General features: G+C 39.3%; 1 protein-coding gene across 1 annotated transcript in view; it reads right to left on the reverse strand.

Annotated features, from left to right (window-relative positions):
• Nucleotides 1-3,299: 3,299 nt before the first annotated feature.
• The window catches only part of LOC129721932 (uncharacterized), a 39,716-nt gene continuing 26,000 nt past the window's right edge, over nt 3,300-17,015 (reverse strand). Inside the window, exons 5-8 of the mRNA XM_055675051.1 lie at nt 4,878-5,168; nt 4,316-4,576; nt 4,053-4,144; nt 3,300-3,976 (exon numbers count right to left, since the gene is read on the reverse strand). Coding sequence (XP_055531026.1) covers nt 3,716-3,976; nt 4,053-4,144; nt 4,316-4,576; nt 4,878-5,168 — 905 coding nt within the window. The 3' untranslated portion in view covers nt 3,300-3,715. The remainder of the gene's footprint in view (nt 3,977-4,052; nt 4,145-4,315; nt 4,577-4,877; nt 5,169-17,015) is intronic.

The raw sequence follows: 17,015 nt of genomic DNA on the forward strand, positions 1-17,015 counted from the left end.
AAAAGAAGCACTAGCAACGGCACTCCATTGGGTAATCTCTAGGATTTGGGAGGAATGGAGACTACTGATGAAATGGATGGAAGGAGTCGTATACCCCTTTTATAACAAGGGCGATCGGCTACAACGCAGTAACAACCGTGGCACAACGCTGATCAACGCTGCCTATAAAGTTCTCTCCCAGATTCTACTCCGCCGTCTATTCCCTTTAGCGAAACAATTCGTGGGGCAGTACCAAGCGGGCTTCACTCAAGCACGCACTACTATGGATCAAATTTTCACTCTCCGGCAGATTCTTCAGAAATGCGTGCCCACACATCATGTTTTCGTGGACTTCAAGGCAGCGTATGATACAGTCGATCAAGACCAGCTATGGCAAATAATGCACGACTACGGTTTTCCGAATAAACTGACACGACTTATCAAAGCTACCTTAGACCGAGTGATGTGTTGCGTGTGCGTTTCGGGGACACTCTCGAATTCCTTCGAAGCGCGCAGTGGGTTGAGACAAGGAGGTGGATTATCCTGCACGTTGTTCAACATTGCCCTTGAGGGTATAATAATATATTTTCAGCAAAGGTAGTTAACTTATAGGCTTCGCAGACAACCTGGACATTAATACGAGAAACTCAGCGACGGCAGAGGTAATCTACACCAGACTAAAAGTGGAAGCTAGAAGAGTTGTACTATAGTTGTATATGAAAGGAAGAGGCTCGAAAGAAACCAACATTCGCCTCCCACGGACGGTGATTATGGACGGCGACGAAGTCAACAGTAGAACAGTTCGTATACTTGGAATCTCTGGTAACCGTCGACAATAACACAAGTAAGAAGGTCCAACGACGTATTCAAGCTGGGAATCGAGCCTACTTTGCCCTTCGCAGGACACTTCGATCCAGGAGCATACGCCGCCGCACGAAACTGTGCAAAACCCTAATTAGACCCGTAATTCTCTATGGACTCGAAACCGTGACGCTGCCCCCGGAGGACATAAGCGCACTGGCCGTATTTAAACTGAAAGTGTTGCGGACTATATTTGGTGGGGTACAAACCGAAAGCGGGGTGTATGAACCACGTGCTTCAGCACTACTTGCTGAGGTTCCCGTTGTGCACCTGACAAAGGTCGAGCGGCTACGATGGGCCGGGTATGTCGCGAGGATGCCGGACGACAGTGCGGTAAAATCGGTTATCTTCAAGGACCCCACTGGCACTAGGGATAGAGGGGCCCAACGTTCTAGATGGCTTGACCAGGTTGAAGCGGATCTGCGAGTATCGAGACGTCTAGGGGAGCTGCGTAGCCGCAAGGTTACAGAGTCCGCTTTGTCAAGCTGATGGTCGTGGGTTCGAATCTTAGTAGAACCAGGCCATCCGATGTCAAAAAGGACTTAAGCATGGGTTTATTCTCAGGCTCCCCACCACCAGTTACCCTTCCTTTACGCTGAAATCTACAAATACCTTTGCGTGACTCCCTCTTAACAAAAAATAAGTCCCTCTTATCAATAAAACTGGCCAGAAGGACGCACGACGAAACTTCTACAGGGAATTATAATTGGTGATATTTGGCAAGAGGAACGAGTATCGGTATAGTAGAACAGTAAGCGTGTAAGGAAGAGTAGCACATTACACACAAGCACTGATGAACAATAAAAATAAGCATGCCACTTCTCAATAGAGGTATTGCTATTAACAGAAGTGCGGGATACAGCAGACACCCGGGCATATCTCACAATAGATCTACGATTCTGGTCGCAGTGAGGAAGCCCATACAGGAAAAAAAAAATCGAGACGTCTATTCAATTGGCGAAGAGTAGCCCAGGACCGAGTAGAGTGGAGAAAAATTCTTGATACGAAAGAAATCCACAGACGTAATGTGGCTGGAAGTCGTTCCTACTACGAACTCCACAAGACGTTGAGGTCTGGCAAAATTAGTCCTCGTATCAAGTGCACCTTGTACGAGACAGTCATGAAATTGGTAGCCCTTTTCAGGAATTGTAGGAATCTTGAAAGCAGTAGACGTTTTCGAACGACGTGTGCTTAGGTCCATCTTCGACAGAGTATATGATAGCGTATGGATGCAAAGAATGAACCTCGACCTGGCGCAACTCTACGGCAAGCCCAGTATCTGGAAAGTCGTTAAATCTGAAAGGAAACAATTGCGGGACATGTTGTAAGAATTCTGGACAACAAAGCCGCAAAAATGGTGTTCGTCTCAAAACCGGTAAATACAAGACGATGGACAGCGATAAGATGAGCTGCAAGACGAAAGTTAAGCTTCATGAAACCTTAGCGAGTAAACATGCAAACACCAATCGAATTGAATACCAGGCCCAGAGATAACCGGGATGAAAATCGACGCCCGCGTCTAAAAAGTTATCCCCAGACCCAGTTTATCAGAAATCAATCCGGATCACGTCCGTCTTACTGTCTTTAATTCTGAGACTAGCAGCGTATGCAAAAGCAGACGTACTCCCATTAGAGCACTTTTTATCAAGATGCACAATATTCTCAAGCAGAAGCAGCAGCAGCCTATATCGCAGCAGTTACCCTGGCCTACCGACCACTCGTCGTACTTATCGACTCGGCCAGCGTCGTCACTGCACTACAGTCCGACACCGTCTCATACTCATGGCTCCAACAACTGCTGTTCGAAGCACCACCAGGTACCACTTTCGTACGGATTCCAGGACATTGTCCAGTAACTGGCAACGTAATGGTCGACCAACTTGCCAAGGCAGGTAGGAAACCGGCATGGTTCACTAAGTTCTAGTTTTGCTAAGTATCCAGATTAATTTGTATTTCCCAGTTTTTCCAACATGCATCCAAATAGGCAGATTTTATGTCCAATTTACAATTTTTTTTTGAATAATAACACAGATTCTTCCAGAGTTTATTCTCTTTGTCAAACTTTACGATTTTTTTTTGCAATTTATTCGTTTCAAATGTTGCATACCTCAAGAACTAGCCCCACGAAATGGCTGCCAGATTTTTCTATTTTTCCCGCTGCAAACACCTGAAATAATGGGTAACAAAGGTGTCAGAAAAAAAAGCGGAAAGCTGTCTGAATGCCTGTCGATGAAAAACTAGAAAATACTTCCTAAGAGAAATTAAGACGAATACTTCTCGATGGAAGGACTCCCTAATCAAACAGAAACAACGAACAGAAAACATTATTAAAATATAGCTATTTTTGTAACGGTTTAAAGTTACCAAATATTCATTTTCCACCAGTGGAAAAAACTCAGTTTAGTAACCTAAATATATCTGCAAAAATTAATACAAAACGGTGATACTCGGCTCCAATCTCTCTCTACAGTTTATTTTTTACTAAAGTTCCGGTACATTGTTTCCTCAATATCGGAAATAACTCAACAACGATATCAAATACGATTATAACGTTTATTCAAATCGAGCATTAATTGAACGTTGCCAGCCAAATTTAGCTAGACTTATTCTTCAAATTCTCAAATAGCACACTGAAATATAATCAACTATTTCATTCTATTGGATTTCTTTCCGCATGAGTGATTTCCCGTCTCAGTCTGAACCGAGACTGAACTAATTAGCCGCAATAACAGCATCGCATGCAAGAGCGAAATGCAAATTTATCTTCTATAACAATCTGCACACCTGAACTTATTCATACTAACAAAGATAGTTTCTCGGAATAGCAGACCGATCCACGGGCTGCTGTTTCATCGCGATTCCCTCACTCAGCACATTAAATAAGAAAATACTTTGGCCCGATAAAGTTCCGACAGGTAGGAAAATCCGAAGGAAAATCTACACCGGCTTGCTGCGCATCTGTCACACTCAGCAGCACGTCCAGTCCCCGGGACCACCCGGACCGTGCGCCCAGATCTCGCAGCATCCACAGCCCGGCATGGGAGGCGACGAATCGCAGCACCGCCAGTGACCTTTTCTCGATGCGGATCGTGTCCCGCTGTATCGGACGGTCGAAATTCCGCCGCACTGTTTCCAGCTGGAATGGCAGTAACAAAGATAAGCAAAGGTGACAATAAATTTAATTTCAGAATGAAGCGAGACAGGTAGCTCACCTGTTTTGAGCAATCCTTGTCAGAACAGCGGGCTGCTGCCAACAGATAGAATCGGTTGCCATGAAGATGATAGGAATGATCTGAATCAGGATCTGTACGTAAGAAAGATGTGAGAAATGTGGCATTTTTGAAAGGTGAAATGGTTTTTCACTCGGCTGACCTTGAGGCTCAATAGTAATTTATATTTATAAAACTTTCTTGTATAATTTTCAACGACGCAACGGAACTTTCGGTTTGGGAACAAAACCCTTGGGAAACATTACCTTCGTTAATTAGCACCAATTCGACTCGATGACCCGCTTCGATAGTCTCGACGTGAACACATTCGCATGACTTGTCAAGTGTTGCTGGCCGATGGCATTTGCTTGGCACCTGTCGGTGAGGACCGTTCGTGCTTTTTATGCGGCTGCTGTTACCACAGAGGTGTGGTACTAACTCGCCATCCCGAATGTTTGACAGCATCAACATCGTAGGAAAGATGAAACTGAACCCGTTGACGGAGTATAAGATATCGTGAAAATGTTCTAGAAGTAATAAAAAATAGATTTTAAACTCCTTCGTTATTTTACGAGAGCCGTTAAGGTGTCAGTTTTTATTAGTTTGAAAAAAAAAAGACATAAATCTCACTCAACGATACTGGCAGATGTGTTTTCAATTACAAACTGTGAAAACCAAACCTCTACCATCGTTTCGTAGAAAACATTGAGAGGAATATCATACTTTTCGCTGAGTGATTCGCGTGCGGAAAAAAACTGTTCCTGAAACTTACACCTTTAATCTACATCGTTAGCAGAGCAAAAAATTAGCCGTTAAAGTTGGACTTACCACCGAAGATCTTTTTTTCAACTTTCTGCTTTGAAAGAACCAGTTTAATCTGCTGGTCGACATTACGCAGCGGCGTCGGAAACTTGTCCTTTCCGGTCATGTCATTTCCGTTACTTTTGGCTCTAGCCCCGAGCAGGCAGAGCTGCTGGTCATAACGGGGCTGAGATTCCACCGAGACAGGGTTTTTCTCGCAGATGGATCGGCCAGCATTAAACCCCAACGGATACTGCTGCTGGTGCTGCTGCTGTTGCCATTCCGGGTGCACCCCATTCGATGCCGCCTCCTGTGGTCCTGCAATCAGGATACGAACGAACGAAAAGGAAGATAGATTACAAATTGAATTTAATTTAATTGTTTCTGGCTGAGCTCGGAAAGTTACCAGCTTAAAATACGCTTCGGGTTGTTAGTGTAGGGAAAAGTAACATAAAAACGGACCAGTTGTGTTTAAATAAGTCTCATTCGAATACTTAATACTCAGTAGATATGTGGTAATCGTTACGGGGAAATTTCCATGTTCTAGACAACTTATTACTACTTATTATTTTCATAAAGGTTTTGCGAGAAATTTAGATCAGTAAAAACAAAACTTTAAAGTAAATTGAACGAAGTATATAATGGGAAACGACTCTGAAGTTACATAACCGACTCTTTTAAAATGAAACCGATTTTTCATCTTAGAAATAAGCTTATATCTAGCTGTTCAATAACGAGCATCATCAAAATGATTCCAGGTACGGTTTTTTATGAATGTAAGGAAGCCAAACTCCTTCTTGAAAACCGGGGTTATTATTATGGGAGAATGAGTGTACGTGAATGAACGTGAATCTGGATGTATAAGCAAATATCTATATTACACATTGTATAATTGTTATCCAAGCTCCATCATCCGATAGTTCACTAGTTTAGGATCACAAAATAATCGTGTGATCTGATCAGTCTAATGATCACTCACTCAAAATTTATTATATTTTCGAACTCAATGTTGGTGATAGGCGATAAAATCGGTGAAGGATATTAATTTTTTTTTCACTGTTCGAATAAACCTGGTTTATCAGCGCGTTGAAACAAAATACGATGTCACTCAACGAGTGAACAAGATGAAGAAAAAAAAAAACGAGTGAACAAAATTTGACGTTAGTTAGGTTATGTTATATCGTCTCGTGAACTAAACGGACAACAGCTCACCAATATCGGACCGATCGGTATCTTGTATAGATGATAATTATGACAGACGAGATTTTGTTTTTTTTGCATTTTTAGTGATATTTCATTTTCTTTAGGTGGATTAACTGTGATTTCATTGATTAATAATGACTTTTTAGTCATCATGAGAGATAAATGCCTCTTGTATACTTGGGATTTGTTTGTTTTTCATCCAAACGCTACTAAACTGATGACTGCTTCTCAATTTAGCACGCGTAACAACACGAATGCAATATTGTTCACTCTATGTCTTCTTCGCACATCTTTGTATACGTGTATAATTTGAACTGTGACAATAACTGCTTCACAGAATAAGTAATATATCTTCTAAAAAAAAAATATCTAAAAAAATATCTTCTAGCTTTAGTTTACTTTATTTTGTTTAATATAATCATTGCGGAACAAATCGCATTTATTTTCTTGGATATTTGATTGCATTATTCAATCTCTATTCCTTAATATCAACAAATTTTCTGTTGAACTTTCTTGAGAAACCTAGTTCTCCTTTAATCTATTGAAAAATCCCTGAATCATATTTTAGGTAACTTTTATGTGAACATGTCACAAAGTAATTATTGATTGATCTTTGATTTCCATTATCGTTCTCAGCAATTTTTTTTATTTTAAACAATTTTTAGCATTTCATGACTCCAGTTCAAAACTGGCCATTTTCACGAAAGTATCCGGAACATGCCTAGAAATTTAATCCTGGATTGAGCAAAACTACCTATTTTAAGGTTTCTATCGATTGCAGATACGTTATTCATACTGAGGCATTAATTATTAATTAGGAGAAACTTATACCAAAAAAAAATAGTATCGCTTTAATACTCGTCGTTCGAAAGCTGGAGGTTTCCCTTTTAGTATGCTACCAAAATTGAAATGTTCTATTGGCGGATCTAAAACAACTTTTTGCAATCAAATTAGTTTAACTATGCAACACAACGAAGTTTTGCAATTTTTTTGCAGATTTAAAAAAAAAGTAAAGTAGGGTGAAAATTACATTTTTGACGTCTCTCAGAAAGCTCAGCTACATACTCAGCTAGATAGGGATGTAAAATGGAAATCTAAAACCGGAAAAAGCGAAAAATATGTCCAATTTCAAATGCCAATCAATCGGTTAGTTTTCGGTGGATTTCCTTCATTTTTGCAGCAATAGATTAGAAAATCTTCTAAGATTCTTCCCAAATGCTGAAAATTGTAATTTTATTATTCAAACTATATTGAAAATTGTCAAGCCTTGTTAAAACGAAAAATTCGACCTCTGATTGATCGTTATATGATTGCTTCCCAAGCACGGTCGACAGAATCCTAGGCCTTGCAATTCGAAATGTATAGCACATGGCCTATAAACGAGCCACTTTTAGCCGAAACTGCTCATATCAGTTCTAGACAGCGACAACAGTAGTCCTCCCTTAGCAGCAGCAGCAGTGCAGCGGATAGCGGCCACAGCTGTGGCATGGCAACGGATAGCACAGCAGTTGCAGCGGGTCTCAGCATCGATATCAGAATTATAGACCTAGTAGCAGGCCCAGCTGATTCAGCGGGGCACTTTTTTTAGTGGAAAGCTGTCTCTGTGCGATAGCGGGCAGTAGTGAATGCATCCAAGAGCTAGTTGCCTCATTTTGACAACACACCAACGTTCCTGGAAGCTGGCGTTAAAAATACATGAGCCGTCTAGTTTTGAATGTAACAGCTTTTCACTATGTTATCTATCACAAGAAAAACCATGAGCGGGGGCCTAGTGTGGTCGGTAACGTCTCCGCCAACCACGCTCGACGCCTGGGTTCGAATCCCGCCGCCGACATAGGTGTCGATGGTTATGAGGTGGCGTGATCCACTCACAACCAACCCAACTGGTCTAGATTCAATCCTAGCCGACACCGGGAGATTTTCTGAGGCGAAAAATCTCTGGGATCACGCCTTCCATCGCATGAGGAAGTAAAGCCGTTGGCGCCGGTCCGTTAATAAACGAGTCGTGAGTTAGGGTCCTGGGTGTGGAGTCGCCTCCCTGGGCGTCGGTGATTGGCCACAACAGTGGCGGAACTAGACCGACGGAAAATAAGCGAGAATAAAAAAAAAACAAAAAAAAACAAGGAAAACCTTATTCGCATTGCCAGTGATTACGCAAAGATTTGATAGGCATCTTTTCCGATATTAAATTAAACAGTAAATTGTCCTTTTCAGGATGAAATAAATACCTAATTGAAGAGTTAATATTTTCTCTTAAACACAAAGCACAAGCAACAATATTATTGAAAATGATCAATTTCCATTAATCTGATTGGCCTTTCTCAAGCACGGTCATCAGAACTATAGACCTAGTAATTCGGAATGTACTATTTGGCCTATATAAGAGCCTGTTTCTGCCGAACCTGCTCATATTAGTTCTAGACAGTGACTACAACAATCCTCATTTAACAGCAGCAGGTGTGGCAGCAGATAGCATCAGCTGCAGCAGTGGTATCAGCAGCGATATTGGGGCCAGCTGGTGCAACGGCACTCCCTCTAGTAAAAGCTTGCTTTGTGCAGTAGCATCAGTAGTAGGTACATTAGCCGGCACTTTCTCCTATGAAAGTTGCCGTATTTTGACAACATTTTGGAAAGCTGACTTTCAATGTATATGGATCGGTAGCACTTCAACTCCTCTTTTGCACAAAATTTTAAACTTATTCAATACAAGTAATGCAACAAACTACCTTATTTAGTTCTTCGTCAAACTTGCGGTCGTGGCTTTGCATACAACCCTTGTAATTTTTTTTCTTCAAAACAATGATGATTGTTAGAGCGTTTCACTCGTAAGAATACTCAACGAAATACTGATCATGATAAATTCAATCATATTATTTCCACAGATCTATTAGTTACAGATCCATGGTCATGGCTTATTTTGAAAAAGTGAAAAGTTATCGTAAATACTACAAGGTATACAGCCCTAGAGGTTGTATGAAATGGTGACGTAGGACTAAATGTATACATTATATGCTGTGATAGACTGTTCATAGGCAACACTACCGTTTTGATTTGATGGTCGTTATTGTAAAACTAACGATGCATGAAAACATGAAAATTTTACACTAGTGGTAGTTGTGAAAATTCTCATAACTCTCATCTTCAAGCATCTATAGCTCTGGAAAAAAAACCGATTCCATAATCTTCAGCTCGAAATGTGTGCTGATGATCGCATCACCACCGGTAGTATTGAATATTTTGTTGGCCGCGCATAAAATTTGCTCTCCGCTGTGCCCTCCAGTAGCTGTGCCAGCAAAATTTCCTGCAGCGTACGATGGTAACTGTTGCTGCCTTATGCAAAATGAAGGTAACATGCTCCGCGGTGCCTGGAAGTTGACTCGTATGCAGCTCTCGTTTCTCAATGTCGCGTACCTCTAACAGCTGTACTCCACTCGCTGTTGTGTGACAAACTAGACTGAAGCTGAATTTTCTACACGCAGTCTTTTGTATCGAGTTCAGCGTAGATTTTTGCCATTAAGGCATGGCCACACAGCTTGGAGAGAGACGAACAAACCAAAACACCTTCGATACTACTGAGTGATTTTCATATGAATCAAAAGAAAGTTTTTGCTTGCCCGATGCGAAAATCACTCTGGTTCTTAGGTTAACTAATTTTCGTTACTAATATTTGACTGATTACGATGTTCGAGTGGGCACAAAGAAACAATTAAACCGGAAAATCACTCAATTCAGCAGTGAAAATTCTTGAAATGAGGGTTATATCTTGCTGTGATAAACTATTCATAGGCAACACTACCGTTTATCTTTGGTGAGCCCTGGTCGTTATTGTGAAAATGATTATTGAGAAATAGATGAACATTTCACACTAGTAGTAGTTGTGAAAATTCTCATAACTCTTATCTTCAAGTATTTATAGTTCTGAAAAGAACCGATTTCATAATCTTCAGCTCGAAATGTGTGCTATAGAGTGCTGATGATCGCACCCCCACTGGTAGTATTGAATATTTTGTTGGCCGCGCATGAAATTTGCTCTCCGCTGTTCCCCTCAAAATATCATGCAGTGTACGATGGTGCCTGTTGCTGCCATATGCAAAATAAAACCGAACCGATTCCATAATCTTCACGTGTGCTACAGAACGCTAATGATCGCACCAACGGTAGCTTGGAAAATTTTTCTTGGCAGCGCATAAAATTTACTCTCCGCTGTGCCCTCCTGTAGCTGTGCCAGCAAAATATCCTGCAACGAACGATAGCAACTGTTGCTGCCGTATGCAAAATAAAGGTAACATGCTCCGCAGTGCCTGGAAGTTGACTGGTATGCAGCTCTCGTTTCTCAATGCCGCGTACCTCTAACAGCTATACTCCACTCGCTATTGTGTGACAAACTAAACTAAGGCTGAATTTTCTACACGCAGTCTTTTGTATCGAGTTCAGCGTTGATTTTTGACATTCGGGCGTGGCCACGCAGCTTAGAGAAAGACACAAACCAAAACACTATGTTGAGACAAAATATGTAGGCAGTGGAATTTATTTCGTCCATGTTATTGTTATCTGTGCTCGAGAAACAAGCCAATAACGAGGGAAATGTATGGGAAAGCTTGACCTTGAAACTTTTCACCTTTTTCCACCATTAAGCAGTAAAGCATCAATGTTGAACATTATATCAAAAAATTGTTACTCATTTTATCTATCCACCGACACATAAATGACTAAGATGCATTAAGTCGTTCGCTCGCTAAAATCCTTTGAAATCTGACGCAACATTTGCCAGTTTCATTTTCAATTTCACAAAGTGTAATCTAGTATAGAAAACAAAGACGTAGTCCTACGTCAAAAACTTTAAGATGAAGTAATATTTCTATTGAAAAAAACAGTTGTTGAATCAGAAAAAAAACAGATAATCAACCTGATCACAGTTATAAATATGCAGAAATAGAAAAGGAAGATGATGATTGTTTTGTATTATCTATGTTGTTTTAATTCTAATGAAAAAATCACATTTTTCGCAAAATTTAATTGATGCTAAAGCTACGTAATCTTTTTCAGTGAGTAGGACACCCTGTGGCGTTGCTAGTGATTAAAGATCATATAATTCTATTTAATATAAAAGTAACGGAAAAAGTGCCAAAAAATCATTAAAAATTAGATCGCGTGCTTTATGGATGGCCCCAATATAGATTCGTGATCAGCATCCCAAAATTATGTAAGTACTATATTTTTGTCGCATTCATCGACACTTTTTTGCTTGGCCAGCTTTTGTATGAAGTCGCCCCACTGTGCAGTGTGAGAGCAGGTGTTCTCTTACACTGCACAGTGGGGCGACTTCATACAAAAGCTGGGTTCGATAGTGATTCTCTGAGGATAGACGACAAGCCTGATTGGTACTTTTCAAACTATCGTAAATTCTTTGGTAACTTTTCTGTGTAATCAACCACAAAATCGATCATCTTGAAGTTCTTCTTTTAGGGTTCAAAAAATTAGTCGCCTATTGACACAAGTCGTTAGGGAGAATCTTCGAATTGACGGGAATTTTAGGCGAAATCTTCCTGAAGATGCTTAATTCTCAAACCATCATGTTTCACTCTGAGAAAGATGTAGATGCTTAAGGTGGAATCTTCAAAAAAATGTACCTCAAAGACTTGAATCACTAGTTATAGAAAATGAAATGATATGATCTGAAAATTTGCAAAAAATTATTAGACCTTTTTGATTCGAATGAAATTGTGCACACATATCTGACTCAGCAAACTGAGAAAGAAATTTTCTAACAGGGTGTGTGTATTTTTGCATTGACTTTGTTCGAAGCATTGTAGCTCAGAAACCTTTAGTGGTACAGATAAACTGTCTGGGAATGAATTGTAGAAAACGGATGCTACCTTGTGAAAAAAATAAACACTGTAAAAAAAATGTGTTCGTTACAAAAAGAATCTAATTAAACACCAAGTTTTACTTAACAAAAAACAGATTTGTTATTTTTTTTCGAAAAATCTAAGTTATAATAACTAAGTTATTTGCTTTGGAAAGAAATGAGGATCATATCAGAAGCCAATTCATGAAGATTCCATATTAAGCCTTCGGTTGCCCAGCAAATGGAAAAATCCCAGAAGTGCGGTACTCGGCCAAGAGTGAAATGGGGTGAAATTGATCAGTGGGGTGAAATTGATCACTTGAAAATTTGTGATAAAAAATACTAATCAAAAGATACTGATCCTACAACACTAGGCAATGTTTACGTGTCCTAAAATTCACAGTTAACCCTTGCATGCCCGGTGCAATTTTACATATTTTCGAAAAATTCTTCTAACTCAGTCAAAACTCAATCAAATTTGATCAAACAAGTTTCCAAATGACAGAAAAAGTATTGAATTTACTTAACCCTCTCCCGCTCACAAGGTTTATCATTGAAATTTATAGCTTCACGAGAAAATTCAAACTGAACACTTTGTAGACTAACTAAAATTACTGTCAACTGTAGTATTTTGAAGAAAATGCATAGTGATGCTCTGAGGCAGCATATAAAAGTTTATGGAACAATCGTAAGCACAACAAATTATTTTATGTCAAGATATGATTATAATTATTATTATTATTATTATTATTATTATTCTTGGTGCTCTAGAGTCACCATGAGCGGGAAAGGGTTAAAGAAGGGGGAATAGGGGCATAATGAGCACCCTTACTTGGTTGCTGATTTAGGCATGGAAAACTATAAAAATTTCAAGCTGTCTTCAGTGTAAAACTTGAATTAACTATTTGTAATTAAAGGTACACTATTCACAAATTGAAAAGTTTATCGTAAAATGGTGAAAAACACAAATTAGATTCATGCATCAAAAACTCGCAATCAGCCGATGTGTGGGGCACAATGAGCACCCCACTGGGTCATAATGAGCACTCTTATAGAACATATATTGAAACTGCGTAGAAGTACAACTAATGGGCCAACGTTGGTCGCGGGATGCCGTGATACTTGGCGGCTTGTGTCTTGAATGTCCCGTCGCGCCTTATGGTGACCAATTCTGCCTGCAGTCCCTTTTTCTGACCGATTCGGTCTCAAAGATTTTCTAAAATATGTTCGCACCATCACCGTAAACAAACACTGACTATGGGAACAGACAAACTCACAAGTCTACTGAGATGAATTTCAGGTAAGTTTATGTGACAAGGTGTGCTCATTTCACCCCACCCAAAGGTGACCATTTCGCCCTATCGAGTTAGTTAAAGTTAACATGAGATTTTAATACTAATTATAGCTTAAAATCAAAACTTCAATGATGGTGAAATTTGGGGTACGACCCATACGTCATATTGATGTGTCTACATACTTGGTTGAGCCATTTAAACGACCGTAGAAGCTTATTTTATAGTGCGCAAAAATAATAATTTTTCCAAGATCCAGGAACCAAATTGATTTTTTCAATATATTTCCATATTTTAAACAGACAAACCACTTAACCACTTTTGTTCTACATAAATAGATACTGTAGTAACTACGAAAGAATTCCGCATACCATATTGTATTAAAAAATGCGTAGTTTCGCATAAAAGAGGGGTGCCCATTTCGCCCCGTGTGCTCATTATGCCCCTAACCCCCCTAATCTTTTTTTTCACAACATTTATTTAACACGGCACAATACTTAAAGTAATCTTGACTAATGGTTAATTACGTTAAACTTGGATAAGTGAGTGAAGTTTGATAAAAGCTCAATAAATATAATCTTTAGCAATGATTATTCCAAACCATTAAAGTAATACTGATGACTTCGCAGGAAACCCAAAAGATTTTAATTTCAGAGCTAGCTTTTAGCTATTGCGATAAACCGAATGGGAATCGATCTAACGATGATCAAATGAGAACCAATTTAGCAAACTGCAGCTTGTGAACCAAAATGAACAAATTTCAACCTGAAATATCGTTGTTTTCGTTTCCACACTAGCTTTGATTGATATTTTACAATTAAGAAATCATCATTCATCATGAACACATCGAAAAAAGCACATTTCCAATAAAATGCATGGATTTCGAAGGAGATCAATTTTACCCCGATTTATCTCATAGTACCTTATAGAATTTTTTGAATTTATTTCATGAAGCAGACGATAGAAATTTCACCCATATCCATAGTAGTTTCCTAGCACATACCTGTACTTGTTTCAAATATATACTATTTCAGGAAAAATGTACATGAAGCTAGTTGGTTGGTAAATTGATCAATTTCACCCCGTTACATGGTACCTCCCGCTCATAAACTTTCTCAATATCCTTAATGCTATTTGTTGATCACCGATGCGATCATAAATATGACTTTCTCCAATTATTACGATTGCATATTACTGCTGGGAACAGCATAAATGTTTTTCATGTTTACTAGTAAGCATGCTGTTGATTCAAAGCGCCATTTTTATGAAAATGTTAAAATTTCAAATGCGGAAAGAAAAATAAAACTGGCGGCCTTTTCAATGCTATGCATTTAGACGCGTATTGAATATCGTAACAGTGGATGACTTGCCAAAAATTTAAAATGTGTTTTGCTGATAGTCAGGCCAAGAAGGCAACGAGTGGATCTTTTTCTCTTAGCACCTAATGCTTTCGTCCTAGCCTAATGATATCTTCGAAACAATTATTTGTATGAATGTATAACTTCAAAGTGTTAAATGTATTTCAAGCTTAAAAGTATATTTAGAAAAGTTTTATATGATAAAATAAATGAAATTGTGTTCAAAAATTCCGATCGAAATTGGGTACAGAGCTATAAAATATTTTACATGGAGGATACTCTAAATTTAGGTTGTTTCACTTAACTTTCATAGTTGCATTTTACAAGAAAACGTTGTTTTTTTTTTTTTTTTGTTCGGACAACATTTATTTGACACGGCACAGAGAAAACGTTGTTTCGAAAAACCATTGGGGCCAGGACTGCAAATTTTCGACACTGCAAACGGAAGTGACAAAACCCGGATTCTCACTGTCTCAAGTTGAAACGACCTTCAGCGTCAACAGTGTCGATTTTCAATAAAAGTCCGGTCATTGACAGAAATGAGAAATCTGATTTAATATCGAAATTATTTGATTTGAGCCAATTCATTGCATGAAGTCGATGAACTATATAAGCATCTACATTCTCAACTGCTTGAACATCGCTAAAGCAACACAGCGTGTGCGAAATCACAGAAATGCTGCACACTACACAGGGCAATTAAAAACTTGATGGCAATACTTTTTCTTGAAGCTCAGCTCAAATACTTAAAGCTGTTATAGGTTCCATTTGTTCCAATCCAACCATATTAGCTTATGACAAGCACATGTTACAGTAGTTTTCCGTATATTGATCCACAGTTTTTTGAAGATTTCCATGAATTATTTGTTTGTTTCCATTTTCAAAGCTTAAAATGCTCCTGAAATTATGGAAGGTATAAAACCACATGCTTGGTCATATATTTTCTAGAGTATTTCAAGTGCGAGTTCAAGTTTCTATATAGGTGCTTCTTGTGTGTTTTGAATACGTTCTATCATGCTTGTCATTCTCCTCAGTATGTGGAAAGAGCGGAGAAAAAATTTACCGCGCACTTCCCTTTCAGTATGTGCCTGCGTGTAGCAAATACTTTCGCCACACTGCTTCTTTGTCCACTCCAAAGTGTCTCAACCAACTTACAGAGAGACAAACACACTTCCAGCTCACCCCACATCTGATAGAAACAAAAGAGGTGAATCACTCTACAGACACGCTAAAGTTCAAGCTTCAATCATCCAATGTGTTCTTTCAATTCGCACAGAATTTGCTCTGACTTCGCACAACCAATGCGTGATACGCATAACGCAAAAGTTGTACAAGGAATACATTGACAGAGATCAAAATCAGAATATGTATCATATACACAAAAATCGTAATGTCTCGGTAAACTTCGGCTTCGGGCGAACGATCAGTTTCGAGGCGCTCAAAAAACCGTTCTTTACTTTCGCGAGCCGGTGCGTATCGACGGCTCGTGCATCCCTAAAAATCGTCAGCAACCGAAACAGCCAAAAGCGAGCCTTGTTGCCGCGAAAGTTATTGACGCTGGTGCCAATAACGCAGAACCGAATGCATGTGAATGAAACCAGAGTCATAATTAAATGTAAAATGTTTTGGACTAATCTCATGTTTCTGTTTATTGTTAATGATTGAATGATGTTTTCAAATGACCTGATTCATGAAAGTCAATGGAGTCAGTACCCAACTTATCAGTATTGATTGCTGGTTGCACTGTTTTAACGATGCCAACCTTCTGAACATCGGCTGATGCTTTATAAGTGTAGTGGTTTGGAGCTGCGCAATACATTCAAAATACGCTAGAGCATCAAATGCGTTATGCCCAACGCACATGCGTTGTACTGGTTCCAATTTTAATTAGTAAATGCGCTAATTTCGCTCATGAACGATCTGGTTACGCACACTCCAACTTTTGCGTGGAGAAAACGCAGAAGTACACCACAGTGTCCACTGACGAGTAGTCCCGAAAGTGGAAAAAAAACTACCGGGCAAAAGTGTAGTCCTCGTGTAACTACACCGCGAAAACGAATTCGACCAGAGTAAACTCGACCGGCACGAGTAACGCAGTCTATTTTTTTTCTATACGTGTGAGAAAGTACAGCATAGTTCATTGTCTCGCAAGAGAGAGATTTTAGATTTCACCACGGTGTTTTCAGGAAGCTCACCAGATAAAAATTGTCCGTCGTTCTCTTCTAGCATGTGCGTTGATTTGCTCTTTTGTGTAAGAGCAGTTTTTTTCGTAGTGCAAGATGTTCTCCTGCACTCTAGAGGTTTTCTGAGGAGAAAAGACAAGCATGACAACACAGTTATGATCTTGTATCGATCAGGGTGCACCCAAACCGAGCCAAGCATTTATCTACATTAATGGAACTAGAAAACTGCAGTAAGAACTAAATTTTATATATTTTACTTTATTTAGCTTTTGGCTGGTTCG

This window comes from Wyeomyia smithii, chromosome 2, assembly GCF_029784165.1.
Source record: "Wyeomyia smithii strain HCP4-BCI-WySm-NY-G18 chromosome 2, ASM2978416v1, whole genome shotgun sequence".
In the NCBI taxonomy this organism is placed as follows: Eukaryota; Metazoa; Arthropoda; class Insecta; order Diptera; family Culicidae; genus Wyeomyia; species Wyeomyia smithii.